Below are 25,585 nucleotides of genomic sequence, written 5' to 3'. Positions count from 1 at the left end.
CAGTTGTTCTTGTTGTACCCTTACTGTTTTGCTAATTAATAAGGTTAATGGAGCAATAGATTTCTGCCAAATTTTTTGATTTGTCCAGCTCAGGGTTTCCTCGCCACCAAGACAACCACAACCCTGCTTGTACCATTCTCCAGCTTATGGAGCATGACATACATTTGGCCTTGTTTTCTTAACCAAGTGACTAGTGATGTTTGTGCAGGGATGCCTTGATGATGATTAAATCAACTTATTTATCACTTTCATAACAACTTATTGTTATGGCTCTACTGTTGCCTAGTAAGGTTTGGATTGTTTGTTTCAGTCAATGGCTTGTGTAGTGGAGGGCTAGGGAAATGCACCTCCAGAGATGCATAGAATTCAAGAGATTCTATAATCTTTTGGGAAGTTTCTTCTTAGTGAGGCAGGTACCCCATCGTTAACTGGAAGTTGAGTCATGGAACCAGACTTCTTTCTTCTTAGGCTGAAACGTTTCACTAAACATTCAAGCAGCTTTTTCAGTCTGAGGAGAGTGCAAAGAGGAGTGTTTGGAGCGCTGCGTTAGAGAAACCAAACAGCCACTAAACAGGAGAAAAACCCAGCTCATGAAGGTCAATGGTGTATGTTTTTTCCAGCCCCATGCCTTCCAGTGGGGCTTGCTCTGTTGTTGTTTTTTGAGGGGTTTTTAGTGATTTTTTGTTCTGTTGTTTTGGGGGGGGTTGGTGATTTTTTTTTTCCAGCCCCAGCACATTCCAGTGGGGCTTGCTGTGTTATTGTTGTTTTGTCATTTCCCCCCCCCCCAGCCCCAGTGTGTTCTGGTGGGGTTTGCTGTGTGTTTTTTTTAATTGTTGTTGTTATTATTGTTATTGTTATTGTTGTTGTTGTTGTTGCTGCTGCTGCTGTTACTGTTATCGTCATCATCCTCCTCCTCCTTATCCTCCTCCTCCTCCTCCAGCTTGAACAGATTAATGGGGTGTCAATGCATTCCTATGGGAAGTGGTGCTTCGATTTACAACCATTTGGAGTTTCGACCATCATTCCGGAATAGATTAAGTTCATAAGTCGAGGCACCACTGTATTGTTAATTGTGCATGGAGATGTGGAGTTACAAGGAATTTTCGTGCAGATGTTTGCCCTCAATTTATTTAAATTTTATTTTATTTAAAATATTTTTACTGTGCCTTCCTCATAAAAACGGACCCAAGGCAGCTTACATCATTTAAAAACACAATATTAAAAGCTAAAAAAAGAGCACATTGTTCATTAAAGAACAATTCATAACATATTTAAAATGTTAGGTAAAAATATTAGGAAAACGGATTTAGAAGCAACAAAATAGAAACCATCCTGCTTATTGTCTCCTAGACAGTTGGTCGCTAAGGAAAAGCCTGCCTGAAGAGAAAGACTGCTTGTAGAAGGATAGGAGAGATGGGGCCAATCTGCCCTCCTGTGGGAGGAAATTCAAGAGTTTGGGAGCAGCAACAGAGAAAACCCTCTGTTGTGTCCCAATCAGCCTCACCTGTGAGGGTGGTGGGACCCAGAGAAAGGCCTCTCCTAATGATCTGAACCACTTGGGCAGGCTCATAAAGGGAGATAGTTTGGACCCAAGCCATTTCACATTCAAGGTGAGAAGAGCTGAGGAAACCTTGCAATTTCAGGGATAGAGTTAAACATGTGGTTCTCACAGTCCAATTGTTTCTATATAGGTCGAATTAACACTAGAGTAGGCTTTGAGGTTACTGAAACAGTGGTTGAAATATCCATTACATGGATATCCATTTTTCATGCATGTCTCATCAGAATATCTGGGCTTAAACATGTGTGATCTGAATCCTTAGGGGTCAATAGAGTTTGTGTGTCAAGTTGTGTTGCTCCTTGTATTGTGAATGGTAGGTTTCGTCTACAAAAGGCATGGGATCAACTGACCATCCCTTAAACTACTGAAGCCTTAAACTTCATAGGTAGCCTGTGATAGAGCTTCTGAGGAAATTGGTAAAATACATGCCTGTTTATTTTCCCTCAAAGATTTATAACCATGAGCATATATTTCCCTGTCCTTGTTTATGTGTATAGATCAATCAGCAGAAGAATTTCTTGAGTTCTCAGTATGTTCAGTGTGGAGCTTGGTAGCCAGGACAACTGGTTTGTATTACTGTGTGCCCAATGGGTGAGAAAAATGGAAATGCCTCTTTTGATAAGCGAACCATGTGATGCAATCTACCAAAAAAAGGGAATTTCGAGTATTTCCATAACAGGAAATAAAATCTATATCATTTTATTTGGATGATGATGATACACATCTTGTTTCAGTGCACATTTCCCTAGCATCTGTACAAGGTGTAGTTGTCTGTAGGGATAATTAGTTTTCCGAATCTTGTATTGGACTATAATCTGATTAAAACTCTTGCCATTTTTCTGTGAAATGTATTTCTTGGTGCATCCTATGAGACATATTGAACTCGGGATGTAGAATTTTGAGCGGGCTGCAACCTTGGTTCATTATGAGGCCTTGCTACAGTGTTCGTAAGTGATGTCATATAAAGTGAATCATCTTAATACCACTCAGACTCAAAGTTGGCTTTCCCTGATATGGCAAAGATAATTCTTTCCTATATTGAAGGCTGGATTCTTAATAAAACAACTGCACCCTAAAGCTAGTATAAAGCCAGGAACTGCTCTAAAATCGCAACACAAGCTACCCTGCCAACATATGAGCAGCTGGCACTCTGTGTAGGTTTAATTGAAATTTAATTTTACAGCTTTTTTTTTTGTCATATTGGAACAAGTCTCACTGTAGACGTATATCGTAATAGAATGAGTATTAAATAGGATACCGGCAGTAACTGGCAGCTCTAACTACGTAATGGAGCCCTCAAGCAAGGTATGCAGTCACATTTCTACAACTGAACTGGAGCTCCTGTACATAGATAAATCCTATCCAGTCATTCTGAACTCCAGAATCACCAACATGGATAGAGATATGTGGCTAGCCTTTTAATGGGAGCAATGACCGAATGAAGAGGTGTAGGGCCCTACTCGCATGGAGGCTCCACCCATGAGCAAGAACCAAGTCTTGCCAGGGATTTTGCTGATGTGTAGAGTCTGTGCAAGAGCAAGAACATCTCTTCAGGTTCATTGTCTTTAGCCTCGGGCTGGTTAGCTGCCCTTCTCTATTCATATTGACTGCACCAGATCATAATTCTCTGCAGCTTGTTAATCTGAGCACTGGGCTTCGGATTTGGGCTGCCTTTGAAGATTTCTCATAACCTTCCCTCAGTATGAAATATAGTTGCTCTCATGCTAATTGGCACCAGCTACAGAGAGAGCACATGTTGCCAGTCTTAAACAGTTTCAGATGCTGTATAATACATAATACATAATACAAAATGCTGGTTATTGCTTGATAAGCCATAAATAGTTTGTGGCCTGCTTATCTCAATGCCTTGAATTACTATATGAACCTGCCCGACTTTACAGTCTTGATTCAAGACTCTCTTCCTAGTCCCACAGCTATCTGACAGATGCAGCTGTTTACTCATGAGAAGATCTTCTCAGTCCTGGTGCCACAAATTTGGAATACTCCCTCTAGAAAAGCTTGCCTTCTTTCTGTTTTTCCTCAGCATCTAGCATTCAGAGTGTTACAATCTTTATACATTTGAGTGTCTGTTTAGTTAATTAAGATGCACATTATAAACTTTTATCATATATCCTGCCTCTGTTATTATCTATGTAGCTTATCAAGGTCATTATTTTAGAATATAGCTCCCAGAATTCCCCAGGTTGATTTTCAATAAAATAACTTTTCCAAGCTCTGCATACCTCTTACCTTGTCTTTGCTTGTTCTATAGTGTTCTTCAACTGTGTTCTGTTCAAGAGAAAGACCAGAGCTGCAGTTTACAGGGAGCTTGGGAATTCCCCACTTTGCCTTCTTTGAGAAAAGTCAGCCTGTAGGGCCTTGGCCAAGCTGCACCCCCAGAAGAAGGGAATGGTAAACCACTTCTGAGCACTCCTTACTTAAAAACAAAACAAAACCAAAAAAAAAAAAAAAAAAAAAAAGCTAGAAAGAGTTGCTATAAGTCAGAATCAACTTAATGGCTTTAATTATAATTGATTTATTATGGATGATGGGGAATAGGAATAACGTTCTTACGTTCTTGGCACACATTGTCTGCAACACTTGTATGCTAAAGGCTAGCCTCTGTAGGCTATTATGAAAAAAATAGTGTGTATTTTGTAGTAAATACATTTTTTCGTATTTCTTATTTTGTTGTACGCACATAATACTGTCTTGTAACCCAGCTGGTCCCAAATTGGTGAAACATAGGACTTGGTGAGCAAATGGAACAGCTGTTAGAAGCAAGATGTTTGGAATATTGCTACATTTTCCATATGTCTTTTGTGACCCCCTGGTAGCCCCAGGAGCTTTGGTTGGGTTGTGGCGTTCCAGTTTTGGATCCAATCCACATAAGCAGGGGACAATGAATAAAACTGAACAGGATTTATTGAAACTTGGAAGGGAGAAATAGATAACAAACCATCACAAGCAAAGTCCATAGTCCCACTTCCCAGCCCTAGTCTCACTTCTTCTTTAGTAGACTGCCATTCCTTGGTTCTGTTCCAGTCTCTCTGGATAATTCAGTTCAAGTCACTAAGTCCCCAGCCTGGTCACTATGCTGATTTCAAAGATCAAGTTTGCTTCATTCCTGCTCCCTGGGTCAGGGGACCAGCATCCCCCAGAATGAGTAGACAGGCCAACTCCCTCTGATGACTCTTTTTCAGTTAGAAGGAATCTGTTCCCCCCCCTTTTTTTGGTCCAAAACACCTGTTGCCCCTTCTGATGCTGTGACTTCCATCTTTCTGGAATACCTAGAAGCCCCATTCACAATCTCCGATGGAGCCTACGGGTCAATCTTCTTTGTAGCCACCCTGACTTTAAGGTTTCAGTTCCCTCCTTTTTCTCCGAGGAGATATTTTTCCTTCTGGTCAAGGAGAGTCTGCCTGTCTGCCATCTCCTCTTTCCCCTCTTTCTGTGCTTCCTTTCTCCCTAGTGGCAAAGCTCTTTTTGTATCTTTTTTTAAAGCTCTTTTTGTATCTCTCATCCTCCAGGGGTGTACTCCAGGGGTAGTACAGTGGTGCCTCGCTTAACGAGTGCCCCGTTTAACGAAAAAATCGCATAGCGATGGCTTTGTTGCCATCACTTTTGCGATCGCACAACGATCTTGCCTATGGGGAAAAATCGCTTTGCGATTTTTCCCCATAGGCACCATTTTCCCCCAGCTGAGCGGCGGGAGCTTTGAAGCCCCGCTGCTCAGCTGGGGGAAAATGTCGGCAGTGGGCTGCGGCCTCGGAAGGACCCCGAAGCCACCGTCCCCTGCCGACAATTCCCTTCCGAGCTCCGGGGACAGGCTGGTGGGTGAATCGGGAAGCTTGAAGCCTCTCCGCGCTGCTTACCCAGGCCGTCCTCGGACTTCCAGAAGTCCGGGAACGGCCAGGGTAGGCGGCGCGGAGAGGCTTCAAGCTCCCTGGTCCACCCCCCAGCCTGTCCCCGATGCTTGAAGCCTCTCCGCGCCGCCTACCCAGGCTGTTCCCGGACTTCCAGAAGTCCGGGAACGGCCAGGGTAGGCGGCGCGGAGAGGCTTCAAGCTCCCCGGTCCACCCCCCAGCCTGTCTCCGATGCCGGTAGCCTCCCCGCGCCGCCTACCCAGGCTGTTCTCGGACACCTAGGTGTCCGAGAACGGGCTGGGTAGGCGGCGCAAGGAGGCTTTAAGCGGCGGGGACAGGCTGGAGGGTGAATCGGGAAGCTTGAAGCCTCCCCACGCTGCTTACCCAGGCCGTTCCTGGACTTCCAGAAGTCCGGGAACGGCCGGGGTAGGCGGCGTGGAGAGGCTTCAAGCTCCCCGGTCCACCCCCCAGCCTGTCTCCGATGCCAGTAGCCTCCCCGCGCCGCCTACCCAGGCTGTTCTCGGACACCTAGGTGTCCGAGAACGGGCTGGGTAGGCGGCACAAGGAGGCTTTAAGCGGCGGGGACAGGCTGGGAGGTGAATCGGGAAGCTTGAAGCCTCCCCGCGCTGCTTACCCAGGCCGTTCCCGGACTTCCAGAAGTCCGGGAACGGCCGGGGTAGGGGGCGCGGAGAGGCTTCAAGGTCCCCGGTCCACCCCCCAGCCTGTCTCCGCCGCTTAAAGGGTAACCGGCGGTTGGTGGGATCCAAGCCCGGGATGCCTGAAAGGCATCCCAATCCCACCACCCTCCCCCCACGGCTTGGATCCGAGCCGCGGCGGCTACCCCAGCCATGGCCGGACTCTAGGGAGTCCAGCCATGGCTGAGGTAGCTGCCGTGGGTCAGATCCAAGCCGCGGGGGGAGAGAGAAAACCGGATAATCCGTTCCAATTGGAACGGATTAACCGGTTTTCAATGCATTCCTATGGGAAATGGTGCTTCACATAACGATGTTTTCACATAACGTTTTTTTTTTTCTGGAACCAATTAACATTGTTATGCGAGGCACCACTGGTATTCCTTTCAGTTCTCTAGGGATTCTCCCCTGACTTCTGTGACTGACAGGACTACCATAGCATCAGTTCATATCCCTGCTTCTTGATTCAAGCTGTATCTAGAGGTCACGATGCCTTGGAACCCTTCCATAACCCATGATTCAGGTAGACTCATCGGTGCAGCCATTATCATGAGGTTCTCAAGTCCCTGTTGGAGCGTGACTGCATGCTGACAGGGATGTCTGTGCCCCTGTGTTCCTCACAGATTTCATTTTCTTTTTATCAAACCCTGGTCCCTTATTTTAGAACATTGTAATATCTGCATTATTGCTGAAAATTATTTTTTCCCCATTCTTATTGCTTTGATTTGCAGTTTGGTAGAAAAGCTGCTGTGACTGAGACTTGAATATACGTACTTCTCTCTCTCTCTTTATCTTCTGTGGTATTCATATAGAGGAAGAAAACAACCAGACACACAATTATAAAGACTCACAAATGTTCCTGAGATGAATAGAAAATGTATGCCCTTACTGAAACTAGATAAATATACAGAGCTTGGAATCATTCCCTTTTTTTGGACTACAGCTTCCAGCTACCTGGGGAGATTCTGGGAGATGTAGTCCAAAAAAGGGAAAGTTTCCAAGCTCTGCAGATCTGTTTTGTTTATTGTAGCCAATAACACAACAATGCTTGTTTAAAAATCAATACTTTCTAGTATTGTGATAGTATTGTGTTTTGCAGTTATTTATGCATATAAGGAGCCTGTTGACATGCAGTATTATTTGAAGAAGTGAAGAATAATGTGAATCTGTGTACTGTAGTTGCACAAGGCTGTTGACAATTTGTGACCCTTTAGAGGTCACGAATCAATAGCATCTCTGTTAGTCGAAAGCAATTTGACAGTGCATAATGACGGCAAATGTAGCTGTAACGTTTTAGATTTATTTTTCAACCTTATAAAGTGACATAGATTGAAAAATCATATTCCTATATAAGGAATGGTCCTTTTCAAGGAATATTGGCTTTTCCTTATATAGAGAGCCATTGTCATGGAGATGGCGGCTGCGAGGGGGGGGGTAAAGAAGTCTTGTTTTTGACACTTGCCTTGTTCCTGGAGGTGACAATAAGATTCAGTCAGATGAGTGTCTGGGGCTTCTGGGAGATAACAAAAGAGCTTGGCCCTCTCCTGTTTTTCTCAAGGCCTGGTTACAGATAGAAACAGATTTGGTTGCCTTGGTGGATGGCTTTCATCAGGAACTGGAGGACATGTGACTGTTTGGTACTGGTTCTCAGTGGCTTTCAATAGCATCAAAATATCTTCCTTTTGAGGTTGGCTTTTAATTGGCTTGGACAAGTGAGGGAATTATGGAATGCTGTTTTTACTTATTTTGAGGGGTTATATTTTCAAGTGATTTAAAATAGTACTTTAAAATACCATTATTTGCTTAATTTTTAGAGACACATGGTGCTGTGTTTTTAATTATGCTTGTAATGCTGTTTTAAATTTGTGTTCCACCTTTAAGTCCCTTACTGGGAAAAACACAGTGCATGAATTGTTGAATTTTTTTCTGCAACTGCTTCTATACTACGCATATTAAGTGGTATGTGTCTAAACATCCTGCTTTCAGTGCTGTATCAAGATCTTCACTGACTCTGTAAAGATCTGAGGATATTCTTTTCACAGAGATTGAGTTGCTTAATTTTTTTTGAAGATTCATACATAAGATTGATCAAGGTGGTGTCAATCCAGCCATTACAGAAGAAAACAACAAAGACTCTCATACCTACTGTGACTTAGATCTTAGTATTCCTGTATTCGTGCAAAGGCTAGTATTCCTGCTTGTACTTCTCGCAGTGTCCAAATGAAAAGTATGTTAATGAAATGCAGGACCGTATTCTACATGTTTCCATGTGGCTGGGTTTCCTGTTCAGACTGAAATGCTAAATAGGAACTGCTGATGTTTGCAGTTACTTTTCCACACAGTAACTCTTGTGTCTCATGTTTGCTCAAATGGTATGTTTCTCTCTCAGTCCCTGTTTATTTATCTGCATATAGCCAGGGCTTAACTTGTGAAACATTTCATGGAAGGAACACCCTTTCTCACTTTTCCATTTACCCTTTTGAGGTAAAAGACTCCCTTTTTCCAGTCTACTATTTTATTTTCCATGCCTTCTGACTTAGTAGGATCGTGACTCACTACTCCAGCCAAATGTAGATCTTGCTCTAGGAAAATAGCTTGTCCTCAGGTTATTTGTTGGTCTAGGTATGCTTTAATATAGTGTGGTTAGTGTAAGAGCTAGGTAGAACTGTATTTCATTTGGCAGGTCTTTGGAAATTCATGGGAGATAAACATTGGCTGTAAGGGCAATTATGCAATTCATGCAAAGCATCATAAACTGTGTCTGAGAGCATCCACGGGGATAGCAGAGGCCCTTTGCGAAGGGCAGTAGGTCAATGGTAGAGTTTGTGTCTCATTTCCAAATGTCCCAATCTCCAGCATCCTCAGTTGTGACTGGGAAAAATTGCTGTCTGGATCCCTGGAAAGACAGTGCCAGCCACTGTAGGGAACACTAAGCTTTATCCCAAGACCTTCATTGGAAGAATGTATACTTTTTATACAGATCTGCTCTTTGCCCTTTTTTTGATTGCTGAAGTATCTAAAGATCTGCAGAGAAGAAAGTTGACATTTTTCCTGCTTGTTACGTTAGTCTAGAAGAGCAGCAGAAACAGAATGGAAAATCAATGTATATTTTTGGTCTTTTGCAAGAAACTTTCTGAATTGCTAATTGCTGCATTCTAGCTTTAGTTTCACTCAAAACAGAACATTCTTCTGCCAACAGAGCAGACTGTCTTCTTCATTCTGACTCTTTGCTTGTGTCTAGTCTGGAGTGTGGATTCAGTTAAAGGAGCTGGAGTGTGGATTCAGTTAAAGTGTTGGAGTGGCATCAGTATATCGGACGTACGGTACTGTACTGCATTTTCCCCAGTGGGGGTTGCTCTATATGTTCCTACAATGTGTAGTAGAGTCTGACATCCAGCTGAATTTTCATGCTCCCCTATGCATGATACAGAGCTTTTCTGTTACCATAATCAAAATACAAACTATAGCAGACAGACAATCTGAGCTAAAGACTCTTTCCTGTTAGATGTACTGTACTGTATTTCATTTTCTAGTGCAAGGTGCTGGACAGACTGGAGCTCTCTATTGTCTTTAACATCAAATACAAACATTGTTGTCAGCACATTCATTGGGTTGGTGTGCTGTAACCAATAAATCTAGTTCAATAAGAGTCAGGTCATTATAACTTGTCTTTGTTATTCACTCCATTAACATCAATCATGATGGATGCTTCTGGTATTCATATGCTATCAGATTAATTCTCTAGGAATTCCATGGCAATTCATCATTTTATACTATGCTTTATTATGGTTCCCTCAAATCTAAAGCCTTTGTAAGAAGGGAGTATTACAGTGCAGGAGACATCACAGAAGTGTTGGGACAACTGCTGTCTTGGAAGTGCTGACTTTTACTTAGGGTTTATTATTTTCCCCATCTTTAAAATATCACTCGTGTGTGTGTGTGTGTGTGTGTGTGTGTGTGTGTGTGTGTGTGTGTGTGTGTGTGTGTGTGTGTGTGTGTGTGTGTGTGTGTGTGTGTGTGTGTGTGTGTTATCAGTAGCATAACTATGAATTTTAGTACTCAGGGCAATGTCTCCCACTCATGCCATCTTGATTTATGGGCATGACTCCACCAAGCAAAATGAAAGAAAGTAGAACCCCCTCCCCAAGAAAGTTTGTATTTTCAAAGAAGCAAAAGACTGTGAATAGAGTCAGAAAGTGTTATAGGGTTATGAGGTGTTGCCATTTATTTTCCTAACATTCATTAATAGATTCATCTCTGGATTGTGATGGCCTCTAACTTTTGGTTCCCTGGGGCAAACCTCTAGTTACTCCACCCTAGTTACAGCCCTGCATCGTAGACAACATACTTTGAAAAAGTTTGTGCAGGCTGGTAGCATGTTTTTTTTATAAAAGCTGAAAGTAACTGAGACTAAATGTAGCAACTTCTAGAGGAAGGGCAGATAGTCTATATACTGAAACCTGTGTAGGAAATTATCCCCTGCCTCAGCAAGTAATCCAGTGTACAGTGGTGCTTCGCTTCACGACAATTCGTTCCAGTGAAATCGCTGTAGAGCGAAAATGTCGTCAAATGAAATAAAAAACCCATTGAAATGCATTGAAAACTGTTCAGTGCGTTCCAATAGGCTGAATACCTGTTTGTCCAGCAAAGATCCTCCATATGGTGGCCATTTTCGGTGCCTGTAAATCGAGGAATCCATCCTAGAAAACATCAAGGGGCCATTTTCTTCAGCCGGTGGCCATTTTGAAACCCGACGATCAGCTGTGTGCTGATTGTCGTAAAGTGAAAATCAGTTCCCGAAGCAGGGAACCGATCATCCACAACGAAAAAACCCCATTTAAAACATTGTTTTGCGATTGCAAAAGCGACCGCAAAAACGTCCACGTAAAGCGGATTCGTCGTAAAGTGGGGTAATCGTCCAGCAGGGCATGACTGTAGTATTTTCTTCGGACTTTAGCAACATTTTTCTATCAGTCTCATCCCACCCCCCACCATACACTGTTATTACTTGGACATTGTTGAACCAAGAGATTCCTGTTGGTAAACTAAAGATTTCTGACAACAAAATATTTTTTTAGAATTACACCAGTAGTTGAACTATTGATAGAATAGGGCAGCTAGTAAAGTACTTTGAAATCTTCTGTGGATTAATGTGAATTTAGGATTCCCAGCTTTTTTGATTTTCATAGTAGGTGAAATGTGTTCAGAAGAAAGTATATGCTGGTATTTTTATCCATTAACTTTCAGCTTTCTACAGTTATCTTGGTGTGCACTGAGAGAGAAGTGCTTTAAGCTTTGTAGGAACTGGTCAAAACAGTAAGAATGTAATGATTGTTTCTATTTTAAGCAGTACATTTAAGTGCTCAAAGATTTTAAGCTGTTGGAGTTTAAGAGCTGACATTGAACATCGAGGATCATTGAGCCGGACGTCCTGCATGTTGGAAAACTTTTTTTTTACTCTAGCAGTATTGCTTGTTTAAAGAGATGTTAAGCACAGAGTAAAAGTGCAACATCTCTGTGTTCATTGTAATGCTTCCAAAACTTGAGATGTATTGATGAAATCCTCAAGTTTTGATTATAGCTGATTTTTCAAAACCTTCTGGAAATAATTAAAACATTTTGTTTGTTTATTTTTTTTCCTGTAGGATGGGTCATTGGGCAACATTGATGATCTGGCCCAGCAGTATGCAGACTACTATAATACCTGCTTTACTGATGTGTGTGAGAGAATGGAAGAGCTTCGCAAGCGGAGAGTGTCACAAGACCTTGATATGGTAAGTGGATGAGAAATTATACCTATTTGCAAGCTGGTACACATTCAGCACTGCTAACTAATATTCAGTTCTATTCCACTCCTTCAGGATGAGCAGGCATACTTTACAGCAATCTTGCATTATACTCTAACTGTAGATATATTATGTAAATCGTACATTTCTTAGTCATAATTCTCCACCTGTACCCAGCCCCGATCTTAAAAGTAAGCTTTAACCCAAATAGAAAGTATACAAGAAGATAATAGTAATAATTATTGTAGTGCCTTTACTGCCTTCAAAACAACAGCATTCGACCTGGCTCACTTCATACAGTACACCAGCATCCTAAACAGAGTTTGTGCTCTTCAGCTGCTTTAATAAATGTCCTGCTACCTACCTTTTTCTTGGCTTTAGAACCCACTAGTTCATCTCAGTTCCAGAAATAAATTCAGGTTGCCTTGTAGCTCAAACTTTACATTACCTATGCAGGTTCTTCGACCCTATCCCCTAAACCAATTCTGTCATTTGGATAGCTCCTTTTAAAGTTTGGACTAAAACTCAGAGTGAATTCACTGCTCCTGTGAAATCAAGTCACCAACCTCCACTGGACTTTGTCATTTATTTGGATCTTGTGAACCTGATGGCATTCTTGCTGATGCATGGATGGATGTCTCATAATGATCAGTTTGTTATGAAATGAGTAGGGTTAGATGTGTTGACCATTAAAAACATTCCAAAGTCTAGACTGAGATGGTACCAGTATTAGGCCAAGCTTAACAGGAGGTATGCTTTTGAGATTACTGATTTCTTTGTGAAACAATATGCTAAACAAGTAAGTTATGGGGAGGTGAAAAGGGAAGTTGTCATCCAAAACTATTGCAGTAATAGAGGAAAGAGGCTGGGCAGACAGTCAGTGGGGTCCATCAGATAATGTGACTTTGTTAGATTTCACCCACAGCAGTTTGATGAGCATTTTTTTGCTTGTCTGCATTACTCTACTCCCATTAAGTTTCAGGACACAGCTAGGCAGATATCCCCTTTCTCCCTGAACACTGCAGGGACTGAAGAAGCAAGTCTTCTCTTCCTTAGCTTACAGTTGTAGTATCCTGTTTCAAACACCGTGGTATTTATCAGGACCTAAAATTAGGTGGAGAGCCTGTGTGGTGTAGTGGATAGCAACTTCAGTTCAAATCCCCTCTTGGCCATGGAAAAGCACAGGGAGGTGGTAATGGCAAACTGCTCCTTGAACGCCTCATGTACCTCAAAAACCCTTGTAGGGTCACCCTAAACCAGAAGTGACTTTATGACACGTAATGCTGTGGAGTTAGAGATTGGAAGTTCAATTCCTCACTGTGCCTCTTTGACAAGGACTGGCTGGTTGATCCAGGGGAATACCTTCCAGCTCTGCAGTTCAATGATGAGGATGATGATTAAAGAGTATAGCAAAGCAAAGTGTGCTGCTTATATACTGCCACATAGTGCCTATTTCCATCTTTGGCGGATTTCCATCTTTTGAACCGCGGACTGGTTGGGTGGGTGGGGTCCTGCACAGGGGGCAACCCCCACAGTTACAGATGCGCAAGGTGTGCTCGTGGGCATGCACGGATGGGCAAGGCTTGCTCACAGAGGGTAGGGATGCACTCACGCACATACGCAGAGGGGTGGGGCATGCTTGCGGATGGGGTGCATGTGGGGAGTCTATGCGGGGGGGGGGAGAGAGATCTGTCTCCGTGGCCCAGTCCTGCCATGGCCACTGACCAGCACTGGACTGGGGATTGGGGATCCCTGGCCAAAACATATTGCCAGTTTACACTTGTATTTTAGAAAAATCACCTATATAAGTCTTGGTGGCAGATTGACATGCACAGAGCTAGGCAGTTTGGTCCCAAAAATCTATGGAGTTTTCTTTCCATTCCTTCTGTCTGGGATGGCCTCCTTTTCACTGAGCGCACAACTTTGGGAGGGACACACATGGAGTGATAAGAGAGGAAGGGGCTGCTTGCCTAGTCATTTAGAATTTCCCTTGCACAAGCATAAACTAGTGAAAAGACATATTCTGGCCTATGATTATAGGTAAAAATAAAAAATAAAATAGTATGTAAAATAGACAAATATATGGTGGCACCTTAAAGACTATTTTATTTTAATGTGAATTCTCATAGAGAAGTCCACTTCTGCAGACATAAGAGAGAGATAAAACATGGCAAGAAAGTCATGCAACCAACCCTGATCTCTGTATTTTGATGCCATGTATAAATATTTGCCATGTTATATCTCTCTTGTTATATTTGAGGAAGTGGACTTGTTCAGAAAATATAGCAGTTGGTCTTTAAGGTTGCCACCATGTTGTTGTCTTTTATATTTGTTTGTTTGTTTTTTAATTTTATTTTTAACAGACTAACATGGTTACCTCTTCTACAGTTGGCCTATAATTGTTAAACAAAAAGTATAAATACTCACTGTACATTCAACATACAGCAAAAAAATACAACCGGCAAAGCAGTTGAGAGGCAGCTGATATGGTAAGACATAAAATCGTATCTAAAATGTCTGGATGAGCAGTACAGTTTTCTGCTGGGTCAAATGGACCGTGGTGGTGCCAAACATACTGCTAATGGGACAGCGTTGAACAAATGGCACCACAGCAGGCAAGGTTGTCTTGCTTGTTGTCCCATAATACATGGGCAGGGCCTTATGATTTGCAGGGAAGAGCCTTTCCTGCAGATCTCAAGACACAGGCCCTCTGATACAGTAAGAGATGCTCTTCTTGGGTAAACTGTGTTGAACTGGATTACAGAAATGCCTAGAGGGCTTAAAATTAAGGGGAAAAAATACAGAATGAAAAGTAGACAGAAAATTAAAATGCAGTAACCTGAGAGAAAAAAACCATTTATCTAACTCTAGTCTTCTTTGACTACAGTGAAAATAGGACATTCATTAATAGAATTAGAAGTTTAATTTCTGAACCATACTGAGTTGCAAAGACACTCCATTCAGATTTGATGTAATTGCATAAAGGAGGCAGGGGAAGAGTTTATTGTTGAGGCATTGCTTATCATGATGCTTGTTAATGTTTTTTTAAAATGCTCTATGGGATTAAACTAAACAGCATGACTTAACGTTTGTAAATTGAATGTGTTAATTATTTTTTGTGGCTGTGGGAGAGAGCACACCATTGCTGTGAATCACAATGCATATGACAGCCCTTTAATTGTTCTTTGAGTCACTGCCTTACTTGTTATTATCTGCTTACATAATGTAAAGAAGAAATTGCCACAATATAAAACATCAGTACCACGTGAACCAGGCTGGCCTGAGCTGTTTCTCTCCCTAAGCAAACATTCTTTTTGGCCAAGTCCCACAGGGCACAGAGGACAGTACCAACCCGTTTGGGGAAGCATACAGCTGGTCCCCTCACAGAGGAAACAACCCTCTACACATGGGTGGAGAAACTGAAGTTTGGCAGAATATAGATGCAACTCAGAGTCATATTTATAGAAGAAAACTCCAAAAGAGAAAGCCAACAACCCTTTAAGATCCTTTTGTACACTGTAAATGTTAATGTTATGTGAGGATACCAGCAAAGCCCATACCCTGCGCCAGACTACAAGCTGCCTGTGCTGGGCCTTTCAAAGTACATTGCTGCTGGGCAGCCTGTCAAGAGAAAGATGGACCAATAAAAGTGCCAGAGGGTGCGCGCACACTCCCATTTGCTCACCTCTGCCCTGTTCTTGAACCTGTGGCTCAAAGGGTAGAGTGCTTTGAAGATGAACTGAATGAGTTAATTTTCCGTAAGCCAAATTTGCAAACCAAGGTCTTTAAAATCCCTTGGCCCATTTCCAAGCCAAGGTAATGGGAGCAGGGCAGAGTTTGCCCATCTCTTATTATTTATAATTTCTGAGGTAAGTAGTTACTTCACACAGGATTCCATATGATTTAGAAAGTTTGGATTTTTTGGATTTTTAGTACTCCGTATTGGGTATGGGCAGCAGTGTTCCCAGGATATGTTTATACGGAGGCGGGGGGAGGTGCTCCTAAAAAACATGAGAGGGAAATTGTTGCTTTTCTTGATCTGGCAGGTGTTCTTTCAGCACCAACTGAGATTGTTCCCTCAGAAGCTTTTGTGCTGGTGCAGAGGTCTCAGGAGGGTGTGCTGTCACTTAACATAGGGTGCCAGCCAGATTAGGGTTTATGGGGGAAACGGTCACACATTAATTTTGGCTTAGTTGGTATTCTTCTTTTGTTAGGTATACCGCTTTTTGAACATTCCTTAAAGAAGTTCTGGAGGATGATCCAAGAACCTTCTTATGGATTTCTGTAACACACCTACCTGTATTGGTGAATTTCCTCTTTTTCTTCTCCTGTGTGTGACTCTTGACACTTGTGTTCCAAGTGCCACTGACCAGACTTGTTTCATCAGATTCTCATACAATTTATTTCACTGTCAGAACACCACCTTATCATTTCTTTTAGCACCAAAGCACAGCCAGGATTTAATATTGGTGCCACTAATTAGATTATTTTAGTCAGCACTTGAATTTATTACCTTACCCAGAACCCCATTTCTTGATTGCTTTTAGAATCAAAGGCTGAATTAGGATTTGTAATGTATGAAGAGTTGGGTGTCTGCTGTCCGAGGGCTAGACCAAGTGCACGCCATCGACATGTTGTTGGACTGCAACTCCCAGCATTCTCCGCTTGATGGCTGTGGAGACTAAGGCTGATGGGAGTTGCAGTCCACCACATCTGGAAAGCTGCTATTCACCTATCCCTTTTCAAATGGCAGATGGGAAAGTGAGGAGATCTGAAGGCAGATTATATCACAACTGTAAAAAATCTAGTCACATCTGTGCCAGGTCATTAAATCTGACTTTGGAATTCGATTTGTGCACTTTACTGACAAAACACAGTTTTGCATTGTATCAGTGGAGCATTGAGGAACAAATAGCTGTGAAAGAGCAAGTTGTGCTATGCTATCTCATCCATCACCACTGATGGCCATCTGATGCCTGATTCTGAAATGTTTTACTGTGGTGACAGATAACAAAAGGCAGAAGCTCTTACAGCACGGCAGTTACAGTGCAGTTTGTGTTTGTGGCAATGGCAATTTAGGACATACAGTATGCTTTGTAGGAGATGAGATCTGGGTGTCATTGTGGCTATGACACCTGTGGGCTGAATCGTATGATTCACACCACTAGCAGATAGTCATTAGGTGTAGGCCATAATGCTTGATACTGAACGGCAGCACTGGATTGATATGACAATACAGTAATGTTGTAAATGTTATATGCTTGTTTGGTAGCAGGGAGACCAGCATTGATTTGATGCTGGTAGTCTTTAAAATGGATAATACGTATATCTACACAAAACATTGCCATGAGAAAAACAGCATCCTTAAATATGGTCAGCATCCTTAAACATTTGGAATACATGGGCACAATATGCTAGAATGGGGGCGAGGAGTGACAAAAAGGGGATATCTGGTATGCTTCTGAGCATGTGTTTCTGATAGTGGCTCTTTTATGGCCATAATCAGATAAGCTCTGTTAATGATACTGCTCTTTGTAGTTATTCACATAATCTTAAAATCTCATGCCTTACTGTCTGAACGTTTTGTTGAAATAAGGTAGGGGTTCTTTCTGCTGTAGATCTGTGCACCTGCTTTTTGTGTGTGGTTTTTGTCATCTAGGGTGCAGTGCTATACACAAGTAGCAGGCTGTCTTGTGCCTCCATATGTTTCAGATTGCTGTTCCTATAATGCCTGACTGTTGCCTCTGCTCACTGGGGCTTACAGTAAAGACTTGCCAGGTGCCTCTGTTAATCAAGAGGAAACCAAATTGAATTTAATGAAATTAATTTCTGAATAGATGTGCATAGGATTGTACTGTTATTCTATAGACATGGTTTTAAGCTGGTGTTTTATAACTGGACTACTTTTTATTTTGTGGCTTGTATTTCCTTTCCCATTATTCTCCTTATTTGTATTGTTACTGTTTCATTTGATTCTTACAAGATATTCAGAATGTTATTCTAAGTAGTCAAAGTTATTCTTTGGTTGAAGAGTAGTCAATATGGTTTTTTTTTTTTTGCATAAGTAAGAAACATATTGACAGCAACTCAGAAGTTTTTTCCTATCAGCTTTTTTTACTGTCCAGGTTTTAAACTCCATTGTATTGAGAATGCAATAGTGTGGATGATCTTGGACTTGCTCTCCAGTTATATATCCTTAGATTTGATGATGTTTTCTAGTTTCCTTATTGTTTCCCTTCTGAGTCTCAGTGTCTTTCTGAGGGGTTTTCAAGGTAAGAAAAGTTCAGCAGTGGTTTATCTTTGCCACTTTCTGTTAGCTTGAGTGTCACCACCCCTGCCTCTTCCGTCAATGTCACCATCACCTACTACAGTGGTGCCTCAACGTATGACCATAATCCGTTCCAGAAGATGGACATAACTCGAAATAGTCGTAAGTCGAAGCACCATTTTCCATAGGATTGCATTGAAATGCAATTAATCCATTCCGGCCAAAGAAAAAATCACACACACCCCAAAAATCACTGCAAGACTCATTGGAAATATGATTAATCCCTTCTGACCGGGGCGAGGGGAGAGAAAAGCAATCAAATGTACAAGACCCATTGGAAATGCATAGAAAACAAACAGAGCAGATCGGAAATGCACAGTGAACAAAGGGGCAGGTGGGAAATTAAAAGAAAACAAAGGAAAAAGCAAGGGAAACATGCAAGACCCATCCGAAATGGGGGTGAAACCCCAAAAACCAACCAAACCCCAAGACCCATCGGAAATGGGGGGAACAAAACAAACAAACACCCCCAAGAACTATCCTTCTGCTGATGTGGCCTTTACCCATGAATAGGGTGCATGCATCTTAGTCTTGTGTCTTAAGCCTTGACCATTCTGCCTTGGGTTGACCCTGCTAATAGTCCAGTCTCCTAATGGAATCTGGCCTCTTGACAGCATTGCTCTCAGCTTCACTGACATACCCTTCACCATATTAAGTTGTGCATCCAGGAAGAGGAATTGTATCTGTAGATGCTGCAAAATAGCGTGCCACCATTTGATACTGTAGTTTGCTATCCCTGTAGCTGCATTAAACAAGCAGTGTGCTTAACTAAAAGCAAGCAGAATTGTCACTGAAGTATATGGGACTTTTTGTTGTTGTTATTAAAGCAAAATTTTGTTTTCTTTCCCTCCTATATGGAATGTTCTAATGTGGTAATATAGGGAAGGAAATGAATTTCATTTCATTCAATTACAGTTCTCATTTCTTCAACTCCCATGTTGGTTACGTGTCAAACACTGTCTCCAAAACCAGTTGCACTAGCATGCCAGGTTTCTACTAGTTACTCTTGAAAGCTAGCGTCTGCTTGTATAAATTACACCTTTAATCTATTATAGTTCCCATTTTCTTCAAGGATGGACATAATTACAAAGTTGAGCTTTCAGAGAAATCTGTATGTTAAGGCTCTTCCTGCAAGAAATCTTGTTGCTCATCTAAGTCCTTGAAAGCTTATGGGCTAAAGTTCAGTCATTAGGTTCCTAGAGCATTAATCTATGATTAGAGATTGGGGCAAATCACCATTTTTGCGAGTTGTCCTGCTTCGTGAGTCATCAAAAGTTGACGAATAACAAATTTATTTGTCGATTTGGGGGGTTAATTTAAAAAAACACACACACACCGCTGCCACCCCTCCACACACACCCCTCCACCCCACCCCCAAACACCGCCTTACCATAATCGTCCGTGGCTGCAGAGGCCTGATGGAGACCTTGGCAGCGGTGGTGAGACAGTAAGGGGGTGTTGGTGTGGGTGGGTAGGGTTAAGGGAGGGAGAGGGAGAGATGGGGGTAGGTTTTGGGGGTAGGTGGCTATGGGGATGGGTGGCTGCCTATTAACCCACCGATCAGCTGATTGGCAGACCAGTAGGCAGAATGGAAAAGCCTATAACATCCAAATGGGCTACGGCAATAATTAATGGGTCTCTCCAGGAGGGCAAGGTCCCCCATGACCTCAAGGAGACACTCATTAGGCCCATTAGGAAGAAACCGAGCTTGACAGCGGACAATATTGGTAATTAACGGCCCATCACCAATGTTTCTTTCCACAGCAAGGTAGTTGAGTGGGTGGTGGCTGATCAGTTGCAGGCTCTTCTGGATGAAACCATTGCCCTGGATCCATTCTATTTGGGCTTCCGGCTGCGCCACGGCACAGAAACTGCATTGGTTGCCCTGTTTGATGACCTATTGAGGGAGGCCGACAGGGGCAAAATGTCTCTGCTGGTATTCCTCAATATTTCAGCCGCCTTTGATACCATCAACCATGGTATCCTCCTGGGGAGGCTCTCTGAACTGGGAATTGGTGGCCTGGCTTTTGCCTGGCTCCATTCCTTCTTGGAGGACTGTCCCCAGAGAGTGCAGATTGGAGAGAACTTTTCGGCCCCATGGAGCCTCAATTGTGGGGTCCCACAGGGGTCGATTATCTCCCCAATGCTGTTTAACATCTACATGAGACCGCTGGGTGGGGTCATCAGGGGGTGTGGAGCATCATGTCATCAATATGCTGATGACACCCAGCTCTACATCTCCTTTTTCCCAACAACAGTGGATGCCATTCAGCAATGGATGCAGGTGAATGGACTGAGGCTGAATCCAGGCAAGACGAAGGTCCTTCGGGTCGGTGTCCCAAACATCAGTGGTTTGGGAAACACCCTCTTTTTTGGGGTGTGTGTGACTCTTACCACCAACAGTGAGGTTCGCAGTTTGGGTGTACATCTGGACCCGGTGCTCACCATGGAAAATCAGATGGCATCTGTGGTCTGTTCCACACACTTCCATCTTCGGCAGATTGCCCAGCTGCATCTCTATCTTGATGTGGGGGCATTCACCACTTTGGTCCATGCGCTCCTCGTCTCAGGATTAGACTACTGTAATGTGCTCTACGTGTGGCTGCCTTTGAGACTGACGTGGAAACTCCAGATGGTGCAGAATACAGCAGCAAGACTTTTTACAGGGGTGAAAAGATACCACCATATTTCCCCCACTCTGGCCGCCTTGCATTGGCTGTCCATTCGCTTCCACGTTGATTTCAAAGTCCTAACGATGACATATAAAGCTCTAAATGGTTTAGGACCTCAATATCTGGTAGAGCGTCTCCTCCCACCCAGTTCTAACAAAATAAATAAAATAAATAGGATGGCTTCCCCTCCCCTTCATATGGGTGACGAATAAAAATGAAGAAATATTAGTCCCTTCGTATTTGTGGGGGGTCTCTGGAACCCATGAATACTTAACGAATCAGCAATTTTAGATGAATATTGCAATCCTTTTTTATTCATCCCTGTTTCTGTCTATGATCCTTTCTCAAGTTGCTGTAAGTTCATCTCAGCTCAGTAGGAAGAATATCTGAGTAAACGTGTATTTTTACCAGGGAGGGAGAGATTTATATGATGTGAAGAGAAACCAGATAATTTTTTAAAACATGTATTTTTACATGTAAGATAGATAATACAGTTCACTCTATTTCTAAATTCAATCTGGAAAGGCAGTCTAAATGGTTTAATAATCATCATTTAAGGAAATAAACTATGGAAAATCCCAAGAAAATGCTGTTTCTTCAAGTTGTATTTCCCACCACTTCAGTATTTATCGTGGTTGTTTTAAAAAACATAGTTTTACAATACGTCTCCAGTCTGTTTCCTAGTACAGCCAACCCTCGACTTACAAACGGCCTTAGTTACAAACATTTTGACTTACAAACCGCTCTGACAGAAAAATATTGACTTGACTTCTAAACTTAGATTTGAGTTACGAACCAAAAAATGTGCAGGTGGGGAAAGCACGAAATTTGAACGTTCAGTTAACGGTTGGCCAGTGAAGAGGGTGCCTGTCTGCTTCCTCACTCTTCCCAGTGTTTTGAGAGTGGATTTGGAGACAGTCTTCAGACTGCCTGGTATTGCCTTTTATTTATTTTTTTTGTTTTAAAAAATTTTGATTTTTGGATTTTTAAAAGGTGTTCCCTCCCTCCTTTGCTAAAGGTGCTTGTATTGACTTGTCTTGATTGAAAGGGTGCTGTTGTCTGAAAGGTGCTTGGTTCTTCCCAGAAGGTGCTTGTCTTAGTTGAAAAGGTGCTTTTCAAGATGTTCTGTTGAAAAGGTGTCTGTTCCCTCCTTCCCTTCCTCTTTTCTTTCCCTTTTAAAAATCTAAGTCATTCTAGGTTAAGAGGAAAAAAAGGAAAAAAAATCTGCCCCTATTGGTAGGAATGGATTAACCAGCTTTGCATTAGTTCCTATGGGAACTAATGATTCGAATTACAAACCGCCCCTCGACCTAAGAACCAAAAACAGCCGGAACAGATTAATTGGTTTTCAATACATTCCTATGGGAAATGCTGATTCGACTTACGAACTTTTCCACTTACAAACTTCCTTCCGGAACGGATTAGGTTTGTAAGTCGAGGGTTGACTGTACTCCTGTGAGAGTTGTTTTGTTCCCCAGTTAGCAGACACTGAGGAAAATCCTATTCATGCTGCTTAAATGCGCTGGGTATTACAACTAGCAAGAAGGAAGGTCATGCATCCCACATGGGACTGCACAATGCATGGATGGATTTCTTCAGAGATAGCATTTCTGCCTCAGTGCTGTTGTAACCACCACAGGAGCATCTAGATGTTTCACCTGTGTAGTTGCACAACAGGATTTTACTCAGTGACTATCAAGAAACCCCTGGACTAAACTAACTTGGATATGCTTTTGATTCTGAGGATTCCACTGTTTAATGTTTTATAGTTTGTACATTGTGATCTACTGTAGATTAGAGCTGGGGGTATCAATTTAAAGATTAGCCTCACACATTGCTCATGTTTGTGTGTGTGTGTTTTCTAGGTGATTGTTTTGTTGCCAGTTTGGCTGTCTTTGAAGATTGAAGTTCAGTAGAAGTACAGAAGGATTGTCTGTAGTTCTAGGTACAGCTATAGTCTTTCTGGCAAGGAAGAGAGCATCTGGACGGTAATTCAGTACAGGTCCCAAAGTGAATTTAAAACATACTGTGAAATATTTCTGAACATCTGGATGTGTTTGGGCTTACAGTTTTTAAAAGTGAAATATGTGTTGTCTTCTCCCATTGTGGACACATGTGTGTACACATATAACCTATCCGCAGACAATAGTTGGTTTATGATCGAGAATTCAATGTGTTTGCATTGAGTGTGCCTTTCTCTATCTAGTTTAAGTTGCATCACTGTGTAGTTAGCAGTTGTTTGATCTCTTCATATTGTAATATCTTTCATCTTAATGCAAGACCTTAATTAAATGCAAAATACCCTGAAGGATGGATTTTTGTGTGATTTATTTTCCTGTATACTGTACGTTTGAATAAAATATGACTAATAGAGCCCTAAATGACTAAAACGAATGCCCTATATTGGTTTTTTTTATAAAGTCTTCCTTCTCAAATCTTCCAAGATGCTTTGAATTGCAATTTCCATTGATCCCAGCCAGTGGCCAGGAGTCACAAGGAATACAAAAACAGTAACATAATGAGTATAAACTCTGGGAATTGAGTCCAAGTTTGTGTGCTAGTCCCCTAGGAATTCGTCTATCCGATGATGTAACTCAGACTTCATTTGAGGCTCTGGTTACTGGTCTGTACTTGGGAGATTCCCTAGATGCTCGCGTTGGATCTTTAGTGATGTTTAATATTTTTGTTGACTGTTATTATGTGTATGCCTCAAGGGGTCTCTGCAAATCACAGTCTTCTAATACTTGATTGTATTTTCACATCATGCACGGACCTTACTAAATTCAACTGCCCTCTTGGGAAGTGCTGAGAGTTGTCCAAAGACAATAAGTGAGACCTTGTTTGAGCAAACTTAAATCTTACCGTGTATCCATTAGTGTTGTCATTTGTATTAGCAGTCCATGAATACTTCATACAGTAAAAATGAAAAGACCTTGAGATAAATTACTGATGGATAAAAGTTCAGTTTAACTATTACCATCTCAGTAATGTTGCAGATATATCTAGTCCTTAAATATACATTAAGGGATGAGTGACCTTGGAAGACTTAGGGACCACATTTTTGCTCCCGGCCCCAAGGGCTGCTGTAGCACCCAGAATGGATATTTTGGGTTGTTTTTTAGAAAATTGAATAATTGCTTGTATGGCCACTTCTCTTGCTCCCCTTCAGCACAGAAACTGCCACTCCTAGAGTCCTTGACGAATAAAAGCAAGATTTCCTTGATCAATGTTTATTCTGGTTTTTTTAATGTGAGGTTTTCAGGGCTGAACTGAGTGGGTCCTATTTAGCACATAGGCTGCATGTTTCCTACCCCTAATTCTGACAAAGTTTCCAATGCATTTGCTCCCACTCTGTTAACTATTCCAGATTTAGTAGAAACATATTTTGTCTCTTAAGGCTGCAATATAGGTCTACTTTCTGTTGCCTTTGATCCATAAGAATAACCCATTTGGAAAACCTGTCATATATTGATCTATTCTTTATCAGGACCACTATCTCAAAAAGGCATGGTGGTTAACACTGGAGATAACTGACCTCATAGGAAATTGTCTGCATTTCCTTTTAGCGTCTCATATTAATGGATCCATTTCATAGCTAATCTTTTGAGGGATGGTCAGGTTGTATTGTTGACACTTAGCAATATTTTGACAAGCTTTTGATTTTTCATATATTTAATCATAAACCCTCTCTGGGTCTTTAATAGTAAATTATTGCTATGATGCCTCAGTATTATTTGTCTCTAGTTGTAATAAGTCTGTAAAGCACTATAAAACTGGGATCCAGGTGATTGAAATGTAGGTATTCAGCTGTGAGCAGGACCCTCAGAATTTTTGGGGAGTTTTGGAGTGTGCTGGGGTTGGTAAGAAAAAAGTAGTCATCTCTGAGTGTACTTGTTTTGCTTCCTTTACTTTGTGACTTAATTTAAATTATTTTTGTATATGGGCACATGCATGACTAATATAGATTATTTCTTTTAGAAACATTTGCATTATCAGCTCCTACAAGTCACAAAATTTTCTTGTGGGTTGTTGCTTCTGGTAGCATCTGCTGTTGTAAGCTTTATACATTCCTATTGAATCAAAGAAAGTCATGATTAGTTTATACTGTTGATTTTACCTGGCACTAAATTTTACCCAGCGTAATCTGCATCTCAACAGGTATTACTATATACAGGAATGTCCTTAATATGTAAGGTATTTTCATAAATATGGAAGAAACAAGTCAAGTTTGAGCACAACAACTATTATCAATTCCTCCACTTGCTTGTATGCCAAGAGAAGGACATAATGTCTTCTGATGAAAATTGCTCTATCTTAAAAGCACAAGAGAAGTGTGAGGGATGGCAACTCTATTTATTTATTTATACATGAAGCAACAATGCAGAAATTAAATAGAATCATATCTAGACAAGTCTTATCCTGTCACATAGTTTTCTGTCCAAAGAATGGCATATTTTGAATTAAGACATCAAAGATATTGAACATGTCAAAGCTGTCAGGATGTTTTCAGTGACAGTGTTGCAGAAGTACTGTATATATATTCCTTTGAACATTACTATGGAAAAGGGAACACATGGAATAGTCTGTAGTATTATGTCATTCTTTTAAAAAAAAACCTATGAACTCTTGAACAATCTAATCCACCAATTTTCTAAGTGATGCACAGGCAATATTTTAAGA

At 41.6% G+C, this 25,585-nt stretch overlaps 1 protein-coding gene across 4 annotated transcripts in view; it reads left to right on the top strand.

Annotated features, from left to right (window-relative positions):
- The window catches only part of LOC110087497 (SAM and SH3 domain-containing protein 1), a 725,270-nt gene that overhangs the window by 561,024 nt on the left and 138,661 nt on the right, over positions 1–25,585 (top strand). For all 4 annotated transcript variants that reach the window (XM_020809531.3, XM_020809283.3, XM_020809447.3 and 1 more), the window contains exon 2: positions 11,765–11,893. In XM_020809531.3, coding sequence (XP_020665190.3) covers positions 11,765–11,893 — 129 coding nt within the window. The remainder of the gene's footprint in view (positions 1–11,764; positions 11,894–25,585) is intronic.

This window comes from Pogona vitticeps, chromosome 1 (assembly GCF_051106095.1).
Source record: "Pogona vitticeps strain Pit_001003342236 chromosome 1, PviZW2.1, whole genome shotgun sequence".
NCBI lineage: Eukaryota > Metazoa > Chordata > Lepidosauria > Squamata > Agamidae > Pogona > Pogona vitticeps.
This window is presented reverse-complemented; position numbering and strand designations above follow the sequence as displayed.